This window comes from Rhinoderma darwinii, chromosome 1 (assembly GCF_050947455.1).
Source record: "Rhinoderma darwinii isolate aRhiDar2 chromosome 1, aRhiDar2.hap1, whole genome shotgun sequence".
In the NCBI taxonomy this organism is placed as follows: domain Eukaryota; kingdom Metazoa; phylum Chordata; class Amphibia; order Anura; family Rhinodermatidae; genus Rhinoderma; species Rhinoderma darwinii.
In genome coordinates this window covers 649,350,582-649,377,348 of record NC_134687.1, presented here as the reverse complement: position 1 = coordinate 649,377,348, position 26,767 = coordinate 649,350,582, and the positions used below count along the sequence as shown (strand labels likewise).

Genomic DNA, 26,767 nt, shown 5'->3' with positions numbered 1-26,767 from the left:
AGTGGATGACCCGAGTCAAACCAGGAGAGTATGTGGTAGCAAAATCAGAGCGGTAGAATCATCAGTCAGGTCAGGGTCGGTCAGGGTCAATATGAAACAGCGGTCAATCAGGAAAATAGCAGGAAATGCAGCGCCAGGAAACAAGACAATCACAGGCAAGGAACAACTAGAACCATCAGGCCAGACAGTGATAGGTTCTCCCTCTCCTCAGTCTGCTAGCCTGAGTGGTAAAAGATCACGTCACTCTAGCAGGCCTTGGAGCTGATGAAGGCTGATTAACCCCGGGCGTAGACACAGAACCTGTGTCTGGCAAACCCTTTACAGCAATACAGAAGAATTGCAGTGTATTATAAAAGCGATCGGAGGATCGCATAGTGAAGTCCCCTAGTGGGACTAGAAAAAAAATTAAAAATGTTTAATAAAGTTAATAAAAAAAAATAAGTGAAAAAAATAAAAAACCCAAGTTTTCTCCTTACGAAATGCTTTATTATTATAAAAAAAAAAAAAAAATGAAATAAAGTTACACATATTTTGTATTGCCACGTCCCTAACTATAAAGTTATTACATCATTTAACCCGCACGGTGAACGTCTTAAAAAAAATAATAAAAAAAATTCAAAAAATAATAAAAAACAACGATGTTTTCTGTGAATCCTGCCTTAAAAAAAATGTTATAAAAAGTGATCAAAAAGTCGCATCTACTCCAAAATGGTACCAATAAGAACTACAAGTCGTCCTGCAAAAAAATAAAAAAGTTATGGCTCTTCAAATATGGAGACACAAAAACAAATAATTAAAAAAAATGTAAAAAAAAAAGATTTTTTACTGTGTAAACGTAGTAAAACATAAAAAAATCTATATCCATTTGGTATCATTGCAATCGTATCAACCTGCTGAATAAAGTTATTGTGTTATTTATACCACAAGGTAAACGGCGTAAATTTAGGACGCAAAAAAAGTGGCGAAATTGCTGTTTTTTTTCTATCCCCTCCAAAAAATTTTTGATAAAAGATAATCAATAAATTCTGTGTACCCCAAATTGGTGCTGTTACAAAATATAACTTGTCCCGCAAAAGACAAGACCTAATACAGCCATGTCGACAAAAATAAAAAAAGCTATAGTTCTCTGAATGAGACGATGGAAAAACGTAAAAAATAGCTTGGTCATTAAGGCCTAAAATAGGCTGGTCATTAAGGGGTTAAAGTCTGTGAATAATCTGATGTGTTTAAAAAAAAAATTTTTTTTTTTTTTTTATCTTGTAGCACTTCCCACATTCTAAACTAGATTATGGTTTCTACTCCATGTGAATTCTCTGCGGAGTTCCAAAATGTAAATTTCTTTGTAAAACATCTTCCACATATAGAACATCAAAATGGCTTCTCCCCTGTGTGATTTGTCCAATGAGCCCTAAGATTGCCTTTAGTAGTAAAACATTTCCCACATTCTGAACACCAATATAATTTCTCTCCTGTGTGAATTCCCCCATGTCTAATACTTGATTTATCTATAAAACATTTCCCACATTCTGCACACAAATATCATGTCTCTCCTGTGTGACTTCTCTTATGTACAATAAGACTTGATTTAGCTGTAAAACATTTCCCACATTCTGAACATGAATACGGCTTCTCACCTCTGTGAATTCTCTCATGTGTTACAAGACTTGATTTTTGTGTAAAACATTCCCCACATTCTGAACATGAATACGGCTTCTCTCCTGTGTGACTTCTCTCATGTGTAACAAGATGTGATTTATCTGTAAAACATTTCCCACATTCTGAACATGAATATGGCTTCTCTCCTGTGTGACTTCTCTCATGTCTAACCAGACCTGATTGATCTGTAAAACATTTTCCACATTCTGAACATGAATATGGCTTCTCTCCTGTGTGAATTCTCTCATGTGTAACAAGATGTGATTTATCTGTAAAACATTTCCCGCATTCTGAACATGAATACGGCTTCTCTCCTGTGTGACTTCTCTCATGTCTAACAAGACCTGATTTACCTGCAAAACATTTACCACATGCTGAACATGAATACGGCTTCTCTCCTGTGTGAATTCTCTCATGTGTAACAAGATGCGATTTATCTGTAAAACATTTCCCACATTCTGAACATGAATATGGCTTCTCTCCTGTGTGACTTCTCTCATGTATAACAAGACTTGATTTATGTGTAAAACATTTCCCACATTCTGGACATGAATATAATTTCTCTCCTGTGTGACTTCTCTCATGTGTAACAAGATGTGATTTATCTGTAAAACATTTCCCACATTCTGAACATGAATACGGCTTCTCTCCTGTGTGACTTCTCTCATGTCTAACAAGACCCGATTTAAATGTAAAACATTTCCCACATTCTGAACATGAATATGGCTTCACTCCTGTGTGAATTCTTCTGTTTGTTAAAAGACCTGAGATTTTTGTGAACTGTTCACCACATTGAAACCTTTTACCATCTTTCTGAGCTGTACTTGTGGTAACTATCTGTGATCGGTTAGGAGACGGTTCCTCTTGATTAGTGAAATTATATGATAGATCTGTACAGTGAAGTCCTGGAATTACATTAAGGGTAATGAGCTTTTCTCCTGAAGACTGCTGCATGATATCTTCATCTTCTACTTTAAAATTTAGCAATAACGTGAAGTTTCCCTCAGAGTTCCTACTGGGATTTTCTGTTAGGATTAAAAAAAAAATATTGTGATTTTGTTTCACAATAGAAAAGTTGACACATTTATAACATTTGTATTAGGCTGGAAACACACATGCAGTGTTTTGAGTCAGAAGTGGATCAAGCAGGAAGAAGTTTAAGCCAAGCATTTTGACTCCATTCCAGCCGTATAACACTTTAAAATCAATCCATGACAGTCCAGGATTCTGGTCTACACACAGTCCTCCACTATTAATTTATTACATGAAGCTTGACTTAACAAAATAATTTTTTTTGAAAAGCAGAACCTTGTCTGCCAATACATTTGGCCATTTAAATACTAATAAGGCATACACAATCTTAAAGAGGCTCTGTCACCAGATTTTGCAACCCCTATCTCCTATTGCAGCAGATCGGCGCTGCAATGTAGATAAGAGTAACGTTTTTTGTTTTTTTTTTAAAACGAGCATTTTTGGCCAAGTTATGACCATTTTTATATTTATGTAAATGAGGCTTTCTAGAGTACAACTGGGCGTGTTTAAAGTTAAAGTACAACTGGGCGTGTATTGTGTATGTACATCTGGGTGTGTTTACTTCTTTTACTAGCTGGGCGTTGTGAAGAGAAGTGGATGATACTTCTAGTCACAACGCCCAGCTTCTGGCAGTGCACAGACACAGCGTGTTCTCGAGAGATCACGCTGTGACGTCCCTCACTTCCTGCCCCAGGTCCTGCATCGTTTCGGACGAGCGAGGACACATCGGCACCAGAGGCTACAGTTGATTCTGCAGCAGCATCGGCGTTTGCAGGTAAGTCGATGTAGCTACTTACCTGCAAACGCTAATGCTGCTGCAGAATCAACTGTAGCCTCTGGTGCCGATGTGTCCTCGCTCGTCCGACACGATGCAGGACCTGGGGCAGGAAGTGAGTGACGTCACAGCGTGATCTCTCGAGAACACGCTGTGTCTCTGCACTGCCAGAAGCTGGGCGTTGTGAAGAGAAGTGGATGATACTTCTAGTCACAACTCCCAGCTAGTAAAAGAAGTAAACACACCCAGATGTACATACACAATACACGCCCAGTTGTACTTTAACTTTAAACACGCCCAGTTGTACTTTAGAAAGCCTCATTTACATAAATATAAAAATGGTCATAACTTGGCCAAAAATGCTCGTTTTTAAAAAGAAAAACAACTTTACTCTTATCTACATTGCAGCACCGATCTGCTGCAATAGGAGATAGGGGTTGCAAAATCTGGTGACAGAGCCTCTTTAACTTAATATGGTTACAGTCTAATATTGCCCACAGTCTACATTTAACAAGATAATGTGTCATGAGGCAAATCACAGGATGAATTCATGGACATGATAATGAGGTCTGCATATCCAAATGCCTGAACAGTCACCATATCTCAATTTTATAGAACATCTTTGGGATGTAGTGGAATAGACAGAGTGAAGTTAATAATCAGACTCTGTAATAAAGGTTTCCAGTACATAGTTATATCTCTCCACTAAGAATTCAGCCTGTTCTAAGGGGAAAGAGGGTCCTATCAAGTACTGATGATGTGAACTTAATGAAATGAAGTGGCCTCATTCAAGTTTTAGTCATGTGACAATTTAATAGCAAATTGTTTTATTTCTCTGCCAACCTATATTTATGTGGTCCTGTTTTTCTTAGAACATATAAGGCTTTGATATTGTGTAATAAAATAAGTGATATATTTAACTCTGATGGAGTGGGATAGTCGGAGAGGAGAAAACTCAGCAGGATGTTTTAAAATGTCCTTGCAGAGATAGGTGTGGACCACCAGGACATTTATAATCTATGGTCAGTTAGCAACTGGTTAAAATTTCTGGCCATTACATGACTTGTATATGGCATTCTTTTAGCAGTTTTTCCTATGAAGGCTCTATCTTTAAATCTCAGTTTTCCCTGAGGTAGTGGGTGGAGCTTAACAGCTATCATGTCTTCTATACACTGCACACAGAGCAGAGAGCCACCCTTGTCTACTATCTCTCTGTAGCACACCCTTAGAAGCTGCAGCAGCATGGAGCACATCATACAGCACAGTATGGTGCAGTGTAGCAGAAAATCCAGCACAGAGGTGACATAGAACTCTTACCAGTAGCCTATGTCTACCCTCTCCTCTTCAAAGACCTTGATTTACAACAGCATCTGTGTCTTTGTGCTCCTGCTCCCTCCTTCTGCTTCCCCTTCCTTTCCCATAGACTTCTATAAGCAGCAGCATCCGTGTATCTCTCACCTAGTGGCTCTAACTTCACATAAAATTTTCATGGATAAAACAGCTAAATTATAACAGTAAGTAAATTACAAAGTTGATATATACCAGGTATACTATTGGGGTATGTTCACACCCAGTGTTTGCAGACGTAATTCGGGCGTTTTACGCCTCAAATTACGCCTGAAAAAACGCCCCTAATACGCCTACAAGCATCTGCCCATTGCTTGCAATGGGATTTACAATGGTCTGTTTCCACGAGCCTTTATTTTACGCGTCGCTGTCAAAATACGGCGCGTAAAATGTCGGCTCGTCAAAAGAAGTGCAGGACACTTCTTGGGACGTTTTTGGAGGCGTTTTTCATTGACTTCACTGAAAAAACGCTCCAAAAACGGCCGTAAAAAACGCGAGTTGCTACAAAAAAAAGTCTAAAAATCAGGAGCTGTTTTCGCTTGAAAACAGCTCCGTATTTTCAGAAGTTTTTGGTCACTACGTGTGAACATACCCTCAGATTATCACAAGCTGTTTGAAAAGTTAGTGTCCATTTAAAGAAGACATGTTCCAAAAATCAATTTAGTGTATAGTAGATTACAGCGGAGATCTGATTGCTTGATATTGCAGCCTAAGGTTGTACTACGGAAGTATCCTGAAGACAACAAGTCCCCTTGTGAATTGTGTGCAGAGTTGTCATGGGGACCTTGTGTGTTTTCTAATAGTTCCTCAATTCTTTTCCCAACCTCATATTAAATATAGAACTATAACGAGGATCTTTCTTCTATGCTGTTATTATTAGAAGATTTGTAATGGAAGAACCAAATAAATGACAAAGTACAAAGGAAATAACCAAAATGTATGTGTTTTTTAATTTCGATTGACTGCTAAAATGATGTTTAACCGGTTGAGGACTGCCCACTGTGTATATATGGTGCAGGTCTAAGTTTGCTGTCTGACTGATTGAGCAGCTAAATGTCGGGTGCCCGGTCGTTAGAGACTGCCAGGGACCCGTGTGTTTTTTTACTACTTGTCTTCTCTGCACTCACGTACAACAAAAATCTATTGATCCTGGTGTTCATGCGACTAGTCACATGATCGCCGAGATGCCGGTAGTAGGAGGCTGCTGCTGTATCTAACTAGACCCAGCACAGCCCTATCAGTGACAATAGTCACTATAACAGGGCTGATTTCCCCAGCTGTAAAGTGCCAGTTAAAGAGGAAAAGTATAGTGTTAAAGAAATTGTAAAATTAAAGTGTAAATGATATAATAAATGAAATAATAAAAGTTCCCCAAATGTCTTTTCTGATGGAAAGGCCATAAAAATAAAAGTTAAAAAACAAAACAAAAACAAATGAAGTAAAAATTACACATAAAACTTTACGCTAACACATTGTCACCTACATGTACGTAAAAAAAAAGGTAAGTATGGAGCATGCTCACGGGCTGAGCTCGCTCCATACTCAACGGGTATCGGCTGCGTAATACAGCAGATACCTGACTTCAACGGATGGAATCAAAGATCATTTGATTCTACCCGTTTTATGTTATTTCCCCCGCAAGGTGAACGCTGTACAAAAACAAATGAGACGCCAGAATTGTTGTTTTTTTTTTCACCTTTGCTCCCCCCCCCCCAAAAAAAGTGATAAAAAAATTCACATGTATCGCAGAATGGTATTAATAAAAACTACAGCTCTCCCTGCAAAAAAATAAGCTATCACACCGCTTAATTAAGCACATTTTTATCCAATAAGATATCGTTTTATCTCGAAATTGTTCATTTTCTCAACAAATACAGTGAAGGAAATAAGTATTTGATCCCTTGCTGATTTTATAAGTTTGCCCACTGTCAAAGACATGAACAGTTTAGAATTTTTAGGCTAGGTTAATTTTACCAGTGAGAGATAGATTATATAAAAAAAAACTGAAAATCACATTGTCAAAATTATATATATTTATTTGCATTGTGCACAGAGAAATAAGTATTTGATCCCTTTGGCAAACAAGACTTAATACTTGGTGGCAAAACCCTTGTTGGCAAGCACAGCAGTCAGACATTTTTTGTAGTTGATGATGAGGTTTGCACACAAGTTAGATGGAATTTTGGCCCACTCCTCTTTGCATCTGTAAATCATTAAGATTTCGAGGCTGTCGCTTGGCAACTCGGATCTTCAGCTCCCTCCATAAGTTTTCGATGGGATTAAGGTCTGGAGACTGGCTAGGCCACTCCATGACCTTAATGTGCTTCTTTTTGAGCCACTCCTTTGTTGCCTTGGCTGTATGTTTCGGGTCATTGTCGTGCTGGAAGACCCAGCCACGAGCCATTTTTAAAGAGGCTCTGTCACTAGATTTTGCAACCCCTATCTGCTATTGCAGCAGATAGGCGCTGCAATGTAGATTACGGTAACGATTTTATTTTTAAAAAACAAGCATTTTTGGCCAAGTTATGGCCATTTTTGTATTTATGCAAATGAGGCTTGCAAAAGTACAACTGGGCGTGTTGAAAAGTAAAAGTACAACTGGGCGTGTATTATGTGCGTACATCGGGGCGTGTTTACTACTTTTACTAGCTGGGCGTTCTGATGAGAAGTATCATCCACTTCTCTTCAGAACGCCCAGCTTCTGGCAGTGCAGATCTGTGACGTCACTCACAGGTCCTGCATCGTGTCGGCACCAGAGGCTACAGTTGATTCTGCAGCAGCATCAGCGTTTGCAGGTAAGTAGCTACATCGATTTACCTGCAAACGCCGATGCTGCTGCAGAATCATCTGTAGCCTCTGGTGCTGATGTGTCCTCGCTCGTCTGACATGATGCAGGACCTGGGGAAGTGACGTCACAGCGTGATCTCTCGAGAACACGGCTGTGTCTGCACTGCCAGAAGCTGGGCGTTCTGAAGAGAAGTGGATGATACTTCTCGTCAGAAAGCCCAGCTAGTAAAAGTAGTAAACACGCCCCGATGTACGCACATAATACACGCCCAGTTGTACTTTTGCAAGCCTCATTTGCATAAATACAAAAATGGTCATAACTTGGCCAAAAATGCTCGTTTTTAAAAAATAAAAACGTTACTGTAATCTACATTGCAGCGCCTATCTGCTGCAATAGCAGTTAGGGGTTGCAAAATCTGGTGACAGAGCCTCTTTAAAGGAACAGTGTCATCACAAATTATTTTTTTATATGTTAAAGATGTTAGTGCTTTATTAAAAACGTTTATATTCATTTGTGTGTTTGTGTTTTACTTTTTCTTATTTTTACACTTTTTCTTCCCTATGGGGGCTGCCATTTTTTGTTCCATTTCTGTCTGTGTCGATTAACGACACATACAGACATGGAATACGGCAGCCACAGTCCCATAGGGACTGCGAACGGCTCCCGTCCCATTGACTTCAGTGTACGGCGTCTGTGTGGGAACTGCGCATGCGCCGCTCCCACACAGTCCAATTCGAAATTGGCGCCGTCCGGCGCCATTTTCCTGTGGACCGGAAGTCGCGGCCGGACAGTAATATTACTACTTCCGGTCGCGGCTTCCGGATTTGTGCACTTGGACCAGCGGCAGCAAACGGAGCGGACGGGCCGGAGGGAGCCGCGGCGGCAGGAGCAGGTAAGAGATTTCAATGTATGTTCGTGTTTGTGTGTGTTTACTACTGTATGTAAACCTACTACACTGTGTGTTAGCTCAAAAAATGGCGACACACAGTGTAGGAGGTTACACCGTTCAAACCCCTCGTTTATCCCGGCACTAGCCAGGATAAAGGAGGGGGGGGATGCTGAGAGCTCACTAGAGCGAGGGCTTTTAACCCTATGTTGCACTGCTGCAATTTTGGGAATAGCTCCATCTAGTGACCAAAAATGGGTAGTATTATAAATTAGAATTAATTTATAATATTTCCTGACTATTTCCTGACTCGTGAAAAAAATAAAAAAAATTTGAACAATGTTTAATCACCCACACACTAAATGTTTCATTTTTAAAAAAAAAACATGTTTTTCTGGCAACACATTCCCTTTAACTTAATATGGTTACAGTCTAATATTGCCCACAGTCTACATTTAACAAGATGGTGGAGGGAAGGAGGTTGTCACTCAGGATTTGACGGTACATGGCTCCATCTATTCTCCCATTGATGCGGTGAAGTAGTCCTGTGCCCTTAGAAGAGAAACACCCCCAAAACATAATGTTTCCACCTCCATGCTTGACAGTGGGGACAGTGTTCTTTGGGTCATAGGCAGCATTTCTCTTCCTCCAAACACGGCGAGTGGAGTTAATGCCAAATAGCTCAATTTTAGTCTCATCTGACCACAGCACCTTCTCCCAATCACTCTCAGAATCATCCAGATGTTCATTTGCAAACTTCAGACGGGCCTGTAAATGTGCCTTCTTGAGCAGGGGGACCTTGCGGGCACTGCAGGAATTTAATCCATTACGGCGTAATGTGTTACCAATGGTTTTCTTGGTGACTGTGGTCCCAGCTGCCTTGAGATCATTAACAAGTTCCCCCGTGTAGTTTTCGGTTGAGCTCTCACCTTCCTCAGGATCAAGGATACCCCACGAGGTGAGATTTTGCATGGAGCCCCAGATCGATGTCGATTGACAGTCATTTTGTATGTCTTCCATTTTCTTACTATTGCACCAATAGTTGTCTCCTTCTCACCCAGCGTCTTACTTATGGTTTTGTAGCCCATTCCAGCCTTGTGCAGGTCTATGATCTTGTCCCTGACATCCTTAGAAAGCTCTTTGGTCTTGCACATGTTGTAGAGGTTAGAGTCAGACTGATTAATTGAGTCGGTGGACAGGAGTCTTTTATACAGGTGACCTTTTAAGACAGCTGTCTTTAATGCAGGCACCAAGTTGATTTGGAGCGTGTAACTGGTCTGGAGGAGGCTGAACTCTTAATGGTTGGTAGGGGATCAAATACTTATTTCTCTGTGCACAATGCAAATAAATATATATAATTTTGACTATGTGATTTTCTTTTTTTTTAATATAATCTATCTCTCACTGGTAAAATTAACCTAGCTTAAAAATTCTAGACTGTTCATGTCTTTGACAGTGGGCAAACTTACAAAATCAGCAAGTGATCAAATACTTATTTCCTTCACTGTAAAGGCGAAAAAGTCCCCCAACATTTGTAAAGAAAATTCTCCATGGTACGGAAATACCCCATATGTGCTCATAAACTTCTCAGCAGGGTAGGAGCACAGATTTTGATCGATTGGTTTCTGGGCGCCATGTTTCATTTGCAAAACACCTTTGGGACCAAAACAGTGGACACCCCCCAAAATTGACCCCATTTTGGAAAGGACACCCCTTAAGACATTTATTAGGGGTGTAGAGCATTTTGACTCCACAGGTGTTTTCCAGAAATTAATGCGATGGTAAAAAGTGAAAATTGCAATTGTTCCACAGATATGCCATTTCAGAGTCCAATATGTTGTGCCCAGCTTGTGCCACTGGATACACACACCCTAAAAATTGTTAAAAGGGTCCTCCCGGTTATAGCAATACCATATATGTGGTAGTAAACTGCTGTTTGGGCACAGTGTAGGGCTCAGTATTGAGGCAGCATCTTTTAGCTTTTGGAGCCTGGATTTTGCTTGGTAGTAGTTCTGTTTGGGGTATTACTGATGATTCAGTTTTTTATGTGGGGGTATATTTAATCTGTGAGGAGTATATCAGGGTATATGTAATCTGTGAGGAGTACATCAGGGTATATGTAATCTGTGCGGAGTACATCAGGGTATATGTAAACTGTGCGGAGTACATCAGGGTATATGTAATCTGTACAGAGTACATCAGGGTATATGCAATCTGCAGAGTACATCAGGGTATATGTATTCTGTGCAGAGTACATCAAGGGTATATGTAATCTGTGAGGAGTACATCAGGGTATATGTAATCTGTGAGGAGTACATCAGGATATATGTAATCTGTGCTGAGTACATCAGGATATATGTAATATGTGAGGAGTACATCAGGGTATATGTAATATGTGCGGAGTACATCAGGGTATATGTAATCTGTGAGGAGTACATCAGGATATATGTAATCTGTGAGGTGTACATCAGGGTATATGTAATATGTGAGGTGTACATCAGGGTATATGTAATATGTGAGGAGTACATCAGGGTATATGTAATATGTGTGGAGTACATCAGGGTATATGTAACCTGTGCGGAGTAAATCAGGGCATAATAAGAGGGTATAATAATGCTTTATGCACAGGCCGGTGTCGCACTGATAAATGGTGTAATTTCTTATCCCCTTTTGGTCCACACTCTGCACCTTTGTAGTTTGCGGAATTTTGCTGGGAAAGTGTTGTCCTGGTATAATACGGGCGCCCTCGCTTCCAGCAGAAATGTTTGGGCCCTTCTCTTCCTGGTTCCTAAATATTAGAGCCCTGATAATCACCTCCTGAAAAAGAAGGAAAGTCCCCTCGGACCTGCTCATCTGCATATTTTTTCATCCTCGACTAATGGGAGCCATAACTTTTTTATTTTTTCATAGATGTAGTGGTTTGAAGGCTTTTTATTAATACCATTTTGGGGTACATGCAACTGTTTAAACACATTTTATTCCATTTGTTTTAGGCAAACTGATCAAAAAACAGCAATTTTTTTAAAATGTGGCATTCAATGTTCTGTATAAATCAAGTTACCTTTATCCTGCGGGTTATTTTTCTTTTCTTTGTTTTGTTGATTGAGCAGAGTAAAGGCTTATTTTTTGTGGGGTGAGCCGTAGTTTTTATTGGTACATATGACTTTTTGATCACTTTTATTACATTATTTTTCAGCGCTAAAGTGACCAAAAAAATAGCAATTCTGGTGGTTTCATTTTTTTTTTTTTTACGGTGTTCACCATGCGATTTAAATGATGTTATATTGTAATAATTCAGACTTTTTACGGATGCGGTGATAACAATTTTGTTTACAATACTTTAAAAGGAAAAGTGGGACAAGGTTTTTTTTAAATTTTTTGTATACCACTAAAAGAAATTGTAACTATTTTTAACACTTTTATTAGCCTGCACGGGATTTGGACCAGCGATCGTCAGACATACTAATGTATTGAATTATTGTCATTTTTACAGGCTCCTGGTGCCCATCCCAAAATCTGATACTAAGTCTAGTGCATCCATAGAGCATCCATAGAGCACCTTGTAGAGAACTTCTATGTGCAGTCACAGCTCCCTCAGGTCCTGCACTATGTATAACACAATGTCTGAAGTGTTACTGTAATGTAGAACTAAGGAGGAACCTCACCTTAACAAACCTCCCAATTCACTTTTTTAAATTCATTATTACTGACCTGTGGTAACACCTCCTGAAATTTCCTCCGCCACTTCACTCTTACACTGTTGATCGCCCCTCACCCGCTCTTCTTCTGCTTCATCCTCCGCTTTAATATTAGTCAGATCTTTCCCCTGATTTCACACATGGAACAATTCAGTACAATACAGCAGAGAGTGCGAAGAATCTAACAGATCAACATAAGAAACCACCAAAATCTATGACCCCATCTATGACAGCAGGGCCAAAAATCTCCACCCCCCCCCCCATTATAGATCTGGTATAGGTCTCAGCTTCATCTACCTGATGATTCTCTGGGACATTGTGATTTTCCTCTGGACAGTCCTGGGAATACAGAGGGCTGGGACATCTCTCTGGTGAATTTCTCCTACGGGATCCATCTGTAGGTAACACACAGTGATGGAATAGATTATTTACATGAGATGATGAGAGTAGTATCTAGGTGGCCCTCAAAACAGGTTTGTCTTTACAACTTATCGAAAGTCTCCCCCTCCTTACACTGCTGCTCAGCCATTACATCCGTCTCCTCTTCTGCTTCATCTTTAACCTCAACCTTAACATCAATCAGGTTTTCACCCTAAACAAACAAAAAAAAAAAAGTTAAATTATCTTGGGTTCAATGATTTTATAGCAGAGGTGTAGCTAGGATCTCCAGCACCCGGGGCAAAGATTCAGTCGTCCCCCCACCCACATCTACTTCTCCCTCGCCATGTTTGCTTTCTCTACCAATCAATGAGGTGTAATTTTTTTTATGTAACTCGAGTATAAAACCATTTGTACATTTTACAAGCGATATAGTTCTAGAAGGGAGTTACCAGAACAATAAATGAAAATAAAATAAATCAAAGAGGTCAGTGCTGGACTACAACAGATTGTATAACGGAGGCTAATGAGACTACATGGTGACATAATAAACAGCCTTCTCTTGTAGATACTGCCACACACCCCTTTGTAGATACTGCTTTAAAAACACCCCCTCCTTGCAGATACTGCCCCACAGCCCCCCCTTCTAGATACGGACACCCCTAGTAGATAGTGCCATACACCCCCCCCCCCTTGTAGATACTGCCACACAGCCTCCCTTGTAGATACTGCCACACAGCTCCTCTGCAGATAATGCCACACTCCCCCCTAGGAGAAAACGCCAAACACCCCCTGTAGATCGTGTAGCGTCCATGGCCGCGGGCCATTGGGTTCACTTACCTCCCAACGCCCGCAGCCATGGATCTGTCACTTCTGCTCCGGTCCGCTGTGTCCCGTAGGGTACACTCGCACAATCGTGCCCGCTCTTAAAGGGCCAGCGAGCGCACATGAAAACAAACATCAACTCACATGATTTCCTGGACTATAAGAAGGCCCCTGCCCTTCTAATCCTTGCCTGAGAGTTGTTTGTCATATCCAAGTTTGTCTAAGCAAATGGTCTGCTAGTGTTTTCCAGTTCCCAGTGTTCCCTGTTCCTGTATCCGGTTTCCTGTATCCCGTGCTATCCTGGTCAAGTGCTGTGCTGTATTCTATGTCTGTCCTGCAACTCCACGCCTGACGTCTACCTGCTGCCTAGTCCCAGTAGAGCCTGCCTTGCTACTGTCCGAGCTGCCAACGCTACTCTATACGAACTATAGATTGTGACCTGCGCCCTGTTGGCCAGCTGCCATACCGCCAAAGTGGTACGGTCCAGTGGGTCCACGAACCCTACGTGACAGTACACTTTGGCCATGGACCACACTGGTCGACCCAAGACCATGACGATGTCACAAGATATGCGGGCGGATATGCTGGACCTCCGGTCTCGACAGGACCAACTCCTCCAGGCCTTGAACATTCTCGCACGTCGGCAGGAGGCACAATCTGTCATTCCACCTACTACACCTCTTGGCAGTACTGATCCTCAGACTACACCTCCTGGCAGTGTTGATCCTCATTTTTCTTTGCCACTTCCTAACCGCTATGATGGAGACGCAGGTACCGGTCGCGGATTTTTGAAATAGTGCCAGATCCACTTCAGCCTGTATTCAAGGGCATTTTAGTCTGATGGCGCAAGGGCCGCTTTCCTCATCTCTCTTCTTACTGGCAAGGCCCTTGAATGGGCGAACCATATCTGGGAGAGACAAGGACCAGAGAGCCGTGACCTCCAGGGGTTTTTCCGGACATTTCGCATGGTGTTTGAGGAGCCTGGACAAGTCTCCTCTGCCGCGGCTGTCTTGCTGAACCTAAGCCAAGGAGACATCTCTGTGGGCGAGTAAACCATCCACTTCCGCACCCTGGTGGGAGAACTGTTGTGGAACAATGAGGCCCTGGTGGCTAAATTCTGGCATGCACGGTCTCCTAAAATTAAGGACGAACTGGCCGCTCGAGATCTGCCATCTACCCTGGATGACCTCATCCTTCTGACCGCCCGGATTGATAGAAGGCTCCGAGAACTGCTCCAAGAGGTTAGTTGGGAGGGAGGTCTTCCTAGTCCAATGATAAATTCTGAAAGACCCCAGTAGCTGGCAGGTCAAAAACTGCAATAGAAAAAACTAATGTGCCTGAGGCACAAGAAAACCCTTTTCCCAGCTACCAACAAAATATATTAATATTTAACTTTTATTATTGTATTTCTAAAAGGTCCAGGAGGGACATAGAGAGCACAAAAAGTTAAAATTTGCTAAAGACCATGGCAAACTCTATAAGATTACTGCCATACGAGGCAGAAAACAGTGTGCAAATTCTATCGCAACCAGAATCACTAAGTCGGCAGCTGCAGACTGCCTGACAAGATGGTTTAGTATAGTGTAAAGTATATTAGAAATAGAAGCCAGTGGATAGTAGCGGTTAAAATTCAAAGTATAGCCCCCCGACATGTTTCGTTGTAAACACAACGTCCTCAGGGGATAACAACGGGGCTATCCCCTGGACCTTTTAGAAATACAATAATAAAAGTTAAATATTAATATATTTTGTTGGTAGCTGGGAAAAGGGTTTTCTTGTGCCTCAGGCACATTAGTTTTTTCTATTGTCTTCCTAGTCCAGTCTCTTCCTTGCAGCAACCCCTGCTGTCCTCAGATGCCGATCCTTCTAAAGAGTCTGTGAGGAAGAACCAATGTAAGCTATCTACCCAGGAGACAACGTAGACGCACTTCGGGAATCTGTCTTTATTGCGGCCTCGGAGGCCATCTTGTGCCTCTGTGACCCCAAAAGCTCCAAAGCCTAGGGTTGGTAGGAGAGACAGCCATGGGCAAAGAAGGACCCCCATCTAAATAGTCTATACCAGTCAACATAGTGTCTGGTGAGAGAACGCATCAGATCTCTGCGTATCTGGACTCTGGATCCGCTGCTAATTTCATTCGTAGAGACCTGGTGGATTTTCTCCAATTACCCACTACTCCTCTGGAGACACCGTTGATGGTTGCATCGGTAAATGGACTACCTCTGCCAGACCCAGTTATAGCTATGACCAAGCCACTGAGGCTCCAAGTAGGGGCTCTCCACTCCAAGCTTCTATCGTTCTATGTCCTATCCAAGGCCGTGAACCCCGTGCTGTTGGGCCGGCCTTGGCACAGACTACATGCCCCAGTCCTGGACGAACTCTGGAGAGGTTCTCCAGTGGGGCCCCGAGTGTCACAGTCGTTGCCTGGTGCAGATTAGTTCGGCTCAGCCTCCTCTGCCTCGATCATTGGCAGGAATGCCTGGTCATTATGCTGCATTTTTAGACGTCTTCAGAAAGAGGGAGGCGGAGACGCTGCCCCCGCATCGGGCGTTTAACTATCCTATCCAGCGGATTCCTGATGCATCCCTTCCTCGTGGTAGGGTATATCCTCTCTCCTTGCCAGAGACTCTGTCCATGTCCGCCTATGTTAAAGAGAACTTGAAGAGGGGCTTCATACGGAAGTCTTCCTCCCTGGCAGAAGTCGGGTTCTTCTTCGCCAAAAAGAAGGATGGCTCCCTGCGTCCTTGTATTGACTACCTGGGTCTCAACCAGATCACGGAGAAAAAATAAGTATCCGTTGCCTCTGATCTCAGATCGGTTTGAACGTATACGTGGTGCCAATATTTTTTCCAAACTAGACCTGCGTGGGGCTTACAACCTAATCCAGATTCGCCGGGGTGACAAATGGAAGACTGCATTTAACACCTATGATGGACACTATGAATATCTAGTCGGCTTGTGTAATGTTCCCCTGGTCTTCCAGGAGTTCGTTAATGACATTTTCCGTGACCACCTCTATGTTTGTGTTGTGGTCTATCTTGATGACATCTTGATTTTTTTCTCCAGACCCTATGACGCATCAGAGACATGTCCGTCAAGTTAAGCTGCGGTTAAGGGAGAATCGTCTGTACGCTAAGTTGGAGAATTGCGTGTATGAGAAAGATGCTCTACCCTTCCTGGGCTACATGGTCTCGAATAGAGGTCTCAAGATGGATCATGAAAAGGTAAAGCCCGTCCTGGAATAGCCACGCCCTCAAGGTTTGAGGGCGTGGCAGCGCTTTCCGGGATTTGCCAATTTTTACAGTTTATTCCTCAATGACATCTCCTATCTCTAACCTCACTAAGAAGGACATTAACGCCAAGGTGTGGACTCCTGAGGCAGAGTCCGCATTCAATAGCTTGAAGAGTGCCTTCACATCAGCCTCTATCCTCCATCATCCAGATGTTTCCCTACAGTTCTCGTTGGAGGTGGATGCATCCTCTGTCGCTGTTGGTGCACTCCTGTTCCAGAGAGGTTAAAAGGGCAAGTCAATGGTATGTGGATATTTCTCTAAGCTCTTCTCTTCCGCAGAACGCAACTACTCGATTGGGGATCGGGAGTTACTGGCCATCAAATTGGCCCTGGAGGAGTGGAGACATATACTAGATGGCGCAGCTCATCCCATCCTGATTTTTACGGACCACATGAACCTCACCTATCTACAGATGGCCCAACGGCTGAATCCTCGTCAGGCCAGGTGGTCGCTGTTTTTTACCAGGTTCCAGTTTGAGCTCCATTATCGCCCGGCCGACAAGAACATGAGGGCCGATGCCTTGTCCAGGTCTTTCGAGACAGAAGACACCATGGAAATTCAATAAAACATTATTGATCCATCTTGCATTGTCTCTGTCAATCCCTTGCAAGTTGGGGACATTCCTCCCGGGAGGACTTTTGTGCGCCTGGCTGACAGAGGGAGAATCCTAAACTGGGGACACTCCTCTAGACTGGCAGATCACGCAGGGACCCGTAAGACTCCGGATCTGATTGCCCGTCATTTCTGGTGGCCCACGCTGCCCAAGGACATTATGGACTTTGTTTCTTCCTGTTAAGTGTGTGCAGCTAACAAGGTCGCTCACTCCAGACCTGCTCCAGCCATTGCCTGTGCCCGATGCACCCTGGCAGCATATAGCTATGGACTTTATCACTGACCTGCCTCTCTCTGCTGGATGAAGTACTGTCTGGTTGGTGGTGGATCGATTTTCGAAGATGGCCCACTTCGTTCCTCTGACCAGACTTCCTTCTGCTCAACTGGCCAGGCTTTTCATCCAACACATCTTCCGCCTGCACGGCTTGCCGCAGCATATTGTGTCTGATCGGGGGGTTCAGTTCACCTCGAAAGTCTGGTGAGCCCTCTGCGGACTCCTAGGTGTAAAGTTGGACTTTTCCTCGGCCTACCATCTTCAGTCCAATGGTCAGGTTGAGAGGATCAATCAGATCTTGGAGAACTACTTCCGCCACTTCATCTCCAAGCAGCATGATGACTGGGTGCAGTTGCTTCCGTGGGCTGAATTCTCATACAATAATCATACCAGTGAGTCCACAAGGAATACACCGTTCTTCATTGTCTACGGCCAACATCCACAAATTCCTCTCCCGGTGCCTGATACGTCCGAGGTACCAGCTGCTGACACTGCTTTTAGGGACTTTCTGAAGATCTGGCAGCCGACTTGATTCTCCATCCTGCTGGCGGTCGACCGCATGAAACGGAAGGCAGACACAAGGAGAAGAGAACCTCCTCAGATTCTTCCTGGCACAAAGGTCTGGCTGTCCTCCAGGAATATTCGACTGAGGGTGCCATCATACAAATTTGCTTCCAGGTTCCTCGGACCCTTCGAGATCCTGCAGCAGATCAACCCTGTCGCCTACAAGCTTCGGCTGCCTCCTACCCTCAAGATCCCCAATTCCTTTCATGTCTCTTTCCTGAAACCGGTGGTTCTGAACCGCTTTACCAAAACTCCTAGCCCTGCGGTTGCGTCCAGCAGCCCTTCAGACATCTTCAAGGTTAAGGAGATCTTGGACACCAAGAAAGTGAGAGGGAAGACTTTTTATTTGGTGGATTGGAGGGGGTTTGGTCCTGAAGAGAGGTCCTGGGAGCCAGAGGAGAACCTCAATGCTCCTACCCTACTGAAGAAATTCCTCTCTCGCTTTGGCCCCAAGAAGAGGGGGCCTAAGAGGGGGGATAGTGTAGCGTCCATACCCGACGCCCGCAGCCATGGATCTGTGAGCGCTGGTCCCCATCTCCTTCCTAGGAGACGCCAGCGCTCACTTCCGCTCCGGGCCGCTGTGTCCCGTAGGGTGCGCGCGCACGCTCGTGCCCGCTCTTAAAGGGCCAGCGCGTGCACATGATTTCCCGGACTATAAGGCAGCACCTGCCCTTCTGATCCTTGCCTGAGAGTTGTTTGTCGTATCCTAGTTGGTCTAAGCACATGGTCTCCTAGTGTTATCCAGTTCGTAGTGTTCCATGTTCCTGTATCCCGTGCTATCCTGGTCAAGTGCCGTGCTGTAGTTGTGATGTGCTGTATTCTACGCCTGTCCTGCTACTCCACGCCTGACATCTACCTGCTGCCTAGTCCCAGCCGAGCCTGCCTTGCTACTGTACAAGCTGCCACAGGTACCCTATACGAACTATAGACTGTGATCTGCGCCCTGTTGCCCAGCTGCCATTCCGCCAAGGTAGTACGGCCCAGTGGGTCCACGAACCCTACGTGACAGATAGTGCCACACACCCCTTGTAGATACTGACACATTCCACCCCCCCCCGACACCTCCCCTGAAGATCGTGCCACAAAAACCCCCTTGTAGATAGTGCTATACCCCCCTCCCTGTAGATAGCGCCATTGGGGCTCCCTCTAGGAGTGGAATCCCCACTCTGCCTAGAGGAGCCACTGGCGTCACTGTCCATATGTGAATTGTGACGTCAGGGGCTTCTCCAAAAGCAGAATCCCCGGCCAGAATGTCTGCAACACTCATGCCAGGGTTTTTTACTCCAGGAGGAGTCCCTAATGTCACAGTCCATATATGGATAGGGGTGTCAGGGGCTCCCTTTAGGAGCGGTATACCCGGCCAAAGCATCGGCAACTCTCTGGCCAGGGATTCCGCTTCAGGAGGAGTGAATGGCAGAGCAGGGATAGTTTGCTGCTCTGCCATAATATTCAATTGTATCTGCGTCCTGAAGACGTAGATACTTTTGAACATGGCAGGTGCCGGGACACGTTTCTGTAAATTTGGGACTCTCCCAGCAAATTCAGGATTGTTGACAACTATGCCCGTGCCGCCCAGCCTAGTGCCCCCCTACCTTCTTTCCGATTTGTGCCCAGTGCACATGACCCGCCTGCCCCCCCCCAGCTTTATAGTAATATTCGGATGAGAGCTTAGCGCCATCTACCTGATGATCCTCTGGGACATTGTGATTTTCCTCTGGACAGTCCTGGGAATACAGAGGACAGGGACATCTTTCTGGTGGATTTCTTCTACTGGATTCATCTGTAGGAAACACAGTGACTAAATACATGACTACTGTATATCTATCTATATATCACACACTTACATCTACACCTGCAATTCCATGTTTATTTAACCCCTTAGTGACCAGCCCATTTTAGGCCCTAATGACCAAGCTATTTTATTCGTTTTTCTATAGTCGCATTCAAAGAGCTATAACGTTCTTATTTTTTCGTCTACATAGCTGTATGAGGACTTGTTTTTTGCGGGATTAGTTGTGCTTTTTAATGCCACCATTTTTGGGTACATATAATTTTTATATTAACTTTTATTAACCTTTTTGGGGGGGATTATAAAAAAAACCTGAAATTCCGCCATTGTTCTATGCGTTTTTAAATTGACGCCGTTCACTGTGCGACGTAAATAACATGTTACCTTTATTCTATGGGTCGGTACGATTACGGCGATACCACATATGTAGAGGTTTTTTAATGTTTTACGACTTTTGCACAATAAAAACACTTTTGAACTAAAATTATTTGCTTTTGCATCGTCGCTTTCCAAGAGCCGTAATTTTTTTATTTTTCCATCAATGTAGTGATTTTTTGGGCTTGTTTTCTGCGGGACGAGACGTAGTTTTGAATGGTACTGTTTTGGGGTGCGTGGGACTTATTGATTCATTTTTATTATTACTTTTTTGGGGGGCAATGGAAAAAAATTGCAATTTCGCCATGGTTTTTTGCGTTTTTTTTTTACGGTGTTCACTTTGCGGTTTAAATTACATATTAACTTTATTAATGGAGTCATTACGGTCGCGGCGATACCACATATGTGTACTTTTTTTTTTTTTTTACACTTTTACTAAATAAAACCACTTTTTATGGAAAAAAATGGATTTATTTTTTTACTGTACATTTTATTAATAATATTTATTTCACTTTGATGACTTATTTTATTAGTCCCACTAGGGGACTTTACTGTGCGATGTTCCGATCGCTGCTATAATGCTCTGGTATACTTCGTATACCAGAGCATTATTGCCTGTCGGTGTAAATCAGGCAATCTGGCAATCAGGCAATCTGTTAGGACGTGCCTCCGGCGCGTCCTAACAGGTATATGTCCAGGGCAGACCTGGGGGCTTTTATCAGGCCCCCGGCTGACATGACACCCGCGATTGCATTCGCGGGCCGCCGATGGGTGACAGAGGGAGCGCACTCCCTCTGTAAACAAAGTTAAATGCCGCGGTCTCTATTGACGGCGGCATTTAACGGGTTAAACGGCCGCGATCGAAGTAAACTTCGATTGCGGGCGTTGGAGCAGGAGCTCAGCTGTCATCAGACAGCAGAGCCCCGGCTCCTGCCTGCACGGGAGACCCGTGCAGGACTTAGACTAGGCTGACGTGAAAAGGCGTCAGCCTAGCCTAAAGCCCATTAGTGACCGACGTAAAAAGGCGTATTAGTGGTCACTAAGGGGTTAATCAAAGTCTAAAGGTCACGTCCTGAGATTTGCAGATACAGTTTAAAGTGGTCGGGCTCAGAGTACATTAAGCCAACCAAAAAAAAAAAAGTGCCCTGGTACACCATGGAACAATGACACCTCTGCTTATTAGGGCATTCTACATTTCAAGAGAGGGAACCCACAGTGAAGACCCTCATCTTTTATTAGCCACACAAAGTACCTGTATGAAGGAAAACAACTACTCCAAGTTTTCTCTCCACAAGGGATGGGAAATCACTGAGGTGTTGGAGGAAGCTCTACGGTTTTATAACACCAAGTTTCCTTTTACCTGGTGCGGTTACGAAGAATGAGAAAATAATAATATATGATTACATTTAGTTAATTGGTTTTCAGCGAGCCCATGACCGCACCATTAGAGAGACTGCCTCCTTCCAGGACAGGAAACAGAAACTGTATAAAGAGGGGGAACCCCCAATCTTCCTCTGTAGCAAGATTCATGGACCTATTCGGACAAATACGTCAATATTTTTAATTTACTTTTAAATGAAGACGAGCCACACTGTCCTCCTCAATATATACAATAATCAGCCATAATATTAAAACCACTGACAGGTGAAGTGAAGAACATTGACAATGGCGCCTGACAAGGGAGGAGATATTTGGCAGCAAATGAACAGTTTTTAAAGTTGATGTGTTGGAAACATGGGCAGGCAAAAGAATCTGAGCGACTTTCACAAGGGCTAAATTGTGATGGCTAGATGACTGGGTCAGAGCAGTGGTTAGTACGTATAAAAAGTGGTCTAAGGAAGGACAACTGGTGACAGGGTCATTGATGTGCGTGGGGAACAAAGTCCAGCACGTCTGGTCCGATATGACAGGAGAACTACTGCAGAATAAACTGTTCAAAAACATAATGCTGGCTATGATTGAAAGGTGTCGGAACATACAGAACACCTCTCATTGTGGCCAGCCGCGACAAGCGCCATTTCGCAAAAGCGCCACTGATTGCGGCAAGCCGCGTCTATACAAGCGCCATTTCGCAGGAACTACAGTGCCTGAGGAAGGTCAAGGATATGACCGTAACGTTACTGGCAAAATAATAAATATCTACCTTGAAAATTACTCCCGTTGGTGTGCATTGTACCGTCTTCATACCTTACTGGGTTGGGCCACTATGTATGAACCCACCTGTGGACCTGGTGCTATCTAAACCTCGATAAACTGGAACACTCAGAGCATTTCAGCTCGCTGCATTTAGGGCTGCATCACTGCGGACTAGTCCTAGTGCGGATACCTGTCCTCTGGCAAAAGCTTCTACAATGGACCATAAAGCAATGGAAGAAAGTTGCATGATCTGATTAATCAAGTTAACTTTTACATCAAACGAACGGCCGGGTGCGTCGCTTCCTGGGGAAGAGATAGCACCATGATGCATTATGGAAAGAACTACTATAGAACAAACTGCAGAGTGGGTGGTGGCTGAGGAAGTGAGATGCTTTGGGAAATGTTCTGATGGTAAAACTTGGGTCCCGGCATTCATAGATGTTTTTTTGAAACCTACCTAAACATGGTCATATATCAAGCAAACCCCTTCATGGCAGCAGTATTGTCAAATGTCAGTGGCCTCTTTCAGCAGGATGTGCCCTGCCGCACTGCAAACATTATTCAGGAATGGTTTGAGGAACATGACAAAGAGTTCAATGAGTTCAAAGTGTTCAGGGCTCAAAGTTTTCACTTCAACTCCAAATTCCCCAGATCTTAATCCGATCGATCATCTGTAGGACGTGCTGGAAAAACAGGTCCAATCCATGGAGGCTCCACCTCACAACTTACAGGACTTAAAGGATCTGCTGCCAACGTATTGGTGCCAGATACAAAAGGAACCTTCAGAGGTCTTATGGAGTTCTATGCCTCGATAAATCAGAGCTATTTTGTTGGCACGAAGGGGACGTACACAATATTAGGAAGGTGGTTTTAATGTTATGGCTGATGGGTGTATATCTTGGGCTCTGTGGAAACCAAGTATTGAGCTTTCTGTTGGAGTTACATGTCAGTAGGACTCCCGACGTATACCTTCCACGGAAGGCTGCAACGTATCTCACTGTATAGACATACAATAAGACACGTTGCCTATACAGCCCCTTTCCCCTCGCAGGCAGCGCTTCACTGAACAATACACGGTATAGGGGAACAAGGGTGATCTTTACTACTCCCATGCAGAAGATGCAGTCAGTAGAACAGAGGTAAACAGTGATCACCCCACCTCGCCTTCACCTCTTCCATACTCCTCCTTGTTCCCCATATACTATTTATAGTTCATAGAAACAATGCCTGTCATGATGTACAGTGAAGGAAATAAGTATTTGATCCCTTGCTGATTTTGTAAGTTTGCCCACTGTCAAAGACATGAACAGTCTAGAATTTTTAGACTAGGTTAATTTTACCAGTGAGAGATAGATTATATTAAAAAAAATACAGAAAATCACATAGTCAAAATTATATATATTTATTTGCATTGTGCACAGAGAAATAAGTATTTGATCCCCTACCAACCATTAAGAGTTCAGCCTCCTCCAGACCAGTTACACGCTCCAAATCAACTTGGTGCCTGCATTAAAGACAGCTCTTACATGGTCACCTGTATAAAAGACTCCTGTCCACAGACTCAATTAATCAGTCTGACTCTAACCTCTACAACATGGGCAAGACCAAAGAGCTTTCTAAGGCTGTCAGGGACAACATCATAGACCTGCACAAGGCTGGAATGGGCTACAAAACCATAAGTAAGATGCTGGGTGAGAAGGAGACAACTGTTGGTGCAATAGTAAGAAAATGGAAGACATACAAAATGACTGTCAATCGACATCGATCTGGGGCTCCATGCAAAATCTCACCTCGTGGGGTATCCTTGATCCTGAGGAAGGTGAGAGCTCAGCCGAAAACTACACGGGGGGAACTTGTTAATGATCTCAAGGCAGCTGGGACCACAGTCACCAAGAAAACCATTGGTAACACATTACGCAGTAATGGATTAAAATCCTGCAGTGCCCGCAAGGTCCCCCTGCTCAAGAAGGCACATGTACCGGCCCGTCTGAAGTTTGCAAATGAACATCTGGATGATTCTGAGAGTGATTGGAAGGTGCTGTGGTCAGATGAGACTAAAATTGAGCTCTTTGGTATTAACTCAACTCGCCATGTTTGGAGGAAGAGAAATGCTGCCTATGACCCAAAGAACACCGTCCCCACTGTCAAGCATGGAGGTGGAAACATTATGTTTTGGGGGTGTTTCTCTGCTAAGGCCACAGGACTACTTCACCGCATCAATGGGAGAAAGTATGGAGCCATGTACCGTCAAATCCTGAGTGACAACCTCCTTCCCTCCACCAGGACATTAAAAATGGCTCGTGGCTGGGTCTTCCAGCACAACAATGACCCGAAACATACAGCCAAGGCAACAAAGGAGTGGCTCAAAAAGAAGCAAATTGGGGCGTGGCCTGGCTGCTGACCGAGATGGCTGCATGAGAGGTTAGCTCCGTACCCGAGATCTTAAAACAGCGACGATAAAGATAACCAATTACCTTCAAAGACAAGAATCAATCGTGGGAAACTGCTGCCGACATGCCTAAGAAGAAGAAACTGACGGCGAAACCGGAGAAGTTGATGGATTTCTTCTTCTCCGCAACATCCGAGAGAAGCCAAGATGGCGCGGCCGCAGAAGCAGGCACAGGCCTCGTGGTGTCTGAACATCCGACCGGACAAAGGGACGCGCGCACTGCAGCGAACATGCCGAGACGCAGTACATCAGCACCTCCCCATCCTCCGGTAATATCTCCAGCAAATAAGCGGAACCAAGAGGGAGAGGAGGGGAGAGACACAGCAACAGACTTACCAGCGAGACGCCATTCAAGAGAGCTCTCCTCATCGGCTCCGTCGTCACCATCCCCCATCAGCAAGAAGAGTCATGCCCAGCAGATACAACTTTCGTCTGTCCTCAGCAATGAGGTAAGCCACGATGTTATTCCAGGGATGGGGGTTCTGGAGACAGCGGACATGTTTGAGGGCATTCCTACATCTGACATGGCGCTTACTGAGTCCAGCATGAAACACATGTTACAAGCGTTGAGACGCTCATTGCAAACGGACATTGGCCATTTAATTAATCCTCTCCAAGTAGCGGTGCAGGAAGTGGATCAAAGGGTTCACGCTGTGGAATCCAAGATGGGAGAATTTGCAAGCTCACATAATAATTTAATTGATGCACATTACCAAATGGAATCAGAAGTGCAGTTTCTCCGCACCAAGGTGGCAGATCTGGAGGACAGGTCAAGGAGAAACAACATCAAATTTAGGGGTATACCTGAAAATGTAGCCCCCCAAGAGTTGGAGCAATTTATCCAAAAGTTTATACATGTTATGCTTCCCACATGTCGACCATCTGATATGCTGATAGACAGAGCTCATAGAGTCCCTCGCCCTAGACACCTGGAAGAATCAATACCTAGAGATGTATTAGCTCGGATCCATTTTTATCAGACCAAAGAGAATTTAATGGCGGCGACAAGAAAGATAGGAAATCTACCAGAGCCCTACCGGAAGCTAATGTTATTTACGGATCTATCAGCGGCAACGCTTCAACTTCGTCGACAACTGAATCCGATTACTGCGGTATTGAGAGAAAACAAGATTGTATATAAGTGGGGATTTCCGGTGCGGCTGATTATATCTAGTAATAACGAATTCCACATCGTTAGGAATATGGAAGAAGGGATGGCCTTATTACGCAAGTGGAATTTACAAGCGCCGAATGCAGAGCCAACACAACGACAAATTCCGAGACCGATATCGGATGGATGGCAGTCCGCAAAACAGAGGAGAAGGGATAAGATCTGAGGTTCCTAAGAGAGATCTCGGGTGAACCGAGCGGCTATTTCCTGTAGACTCGGTACTCAGGGACAATGTTCTCTAAACCCGAAAATTTGAGGTTAGCTAATATGCTAGACCTTTTTGTTTGTCTGCCCGCAAGGGCATTATACACAAAGTCATGGTTACTCATGGTTATTCAAGTTTATTGTTTGTCTGTTTTTCCACAAAGTCTGACAATATGTTTAAGTATACGGAGGTCACATCATTATGTGAAAGTTCATCCGCTGACAGGTGCATCTCTAACATATATCAATCTTGTTGTATTTCCCAATGGTACTTAAAATTCTTTCCTTAAATGTAAAAGGGCTGAATAGTCCACAAAAAAGGGCATCCCTGTGGGCGGAAGCAAAAAGCCTATCGTGCGATGTCATATGTGCTCAGGAGACGCATCTTGTACAGAAGGATGCCTTTCGGATGAAGCATCCAAATTTCAGATGCGTTTTTCAAGCACACTATCATTCCAAATCTAGAGGGGTACTTATTGCTATGAAAGATTCCCTGGCTTTTCAACTTATTACTGAG

The 26,767-nt window shown here is 43.7% G+C and overlaps 1 protein-coding gene and 2 pseudogenes across 1 annotated transcript in view; 1 reads left to right on the top strand and 2 right to left on the bottom strand.

The window, feature by feature from the left end:
• LOC142698297 (uncharacterized) overlaps positions 1–26,767 on the top strand; it is a 617,727-nt pseudogene that overhangs the window by 470,377 nt on the left and 120,583 nt on the right.
• On the bottom strand, positions 475–12,316 carry LOC142670896 (uncharacterized; annotated as a pseudogene).
• The window catches only part of LOC142665081 (uncharacterized), a 32,846-nt gene continuing 18,450 nt past the window's right edge, over positions 12,372–26,767 (bottom strand). The window contains exons 7-9 of the mRNA XM_075844627.1: positions 19,809–19,906; positions 12,696–12,774; positions 12,372–12,577 (exon numbers count right to left, since the gene is read on the bottom strand). Of these exons, the coding sequence (XP_075700742.1) occupies positions 12,372–12,577; positions 12,696–12,774; positions 19,809–19,906 (383 nt within the window). The remainder of the gene's footprint in view (positions 12,578–12,695; positions 12,775–19,808; positions 19,907–26,767) is intronic.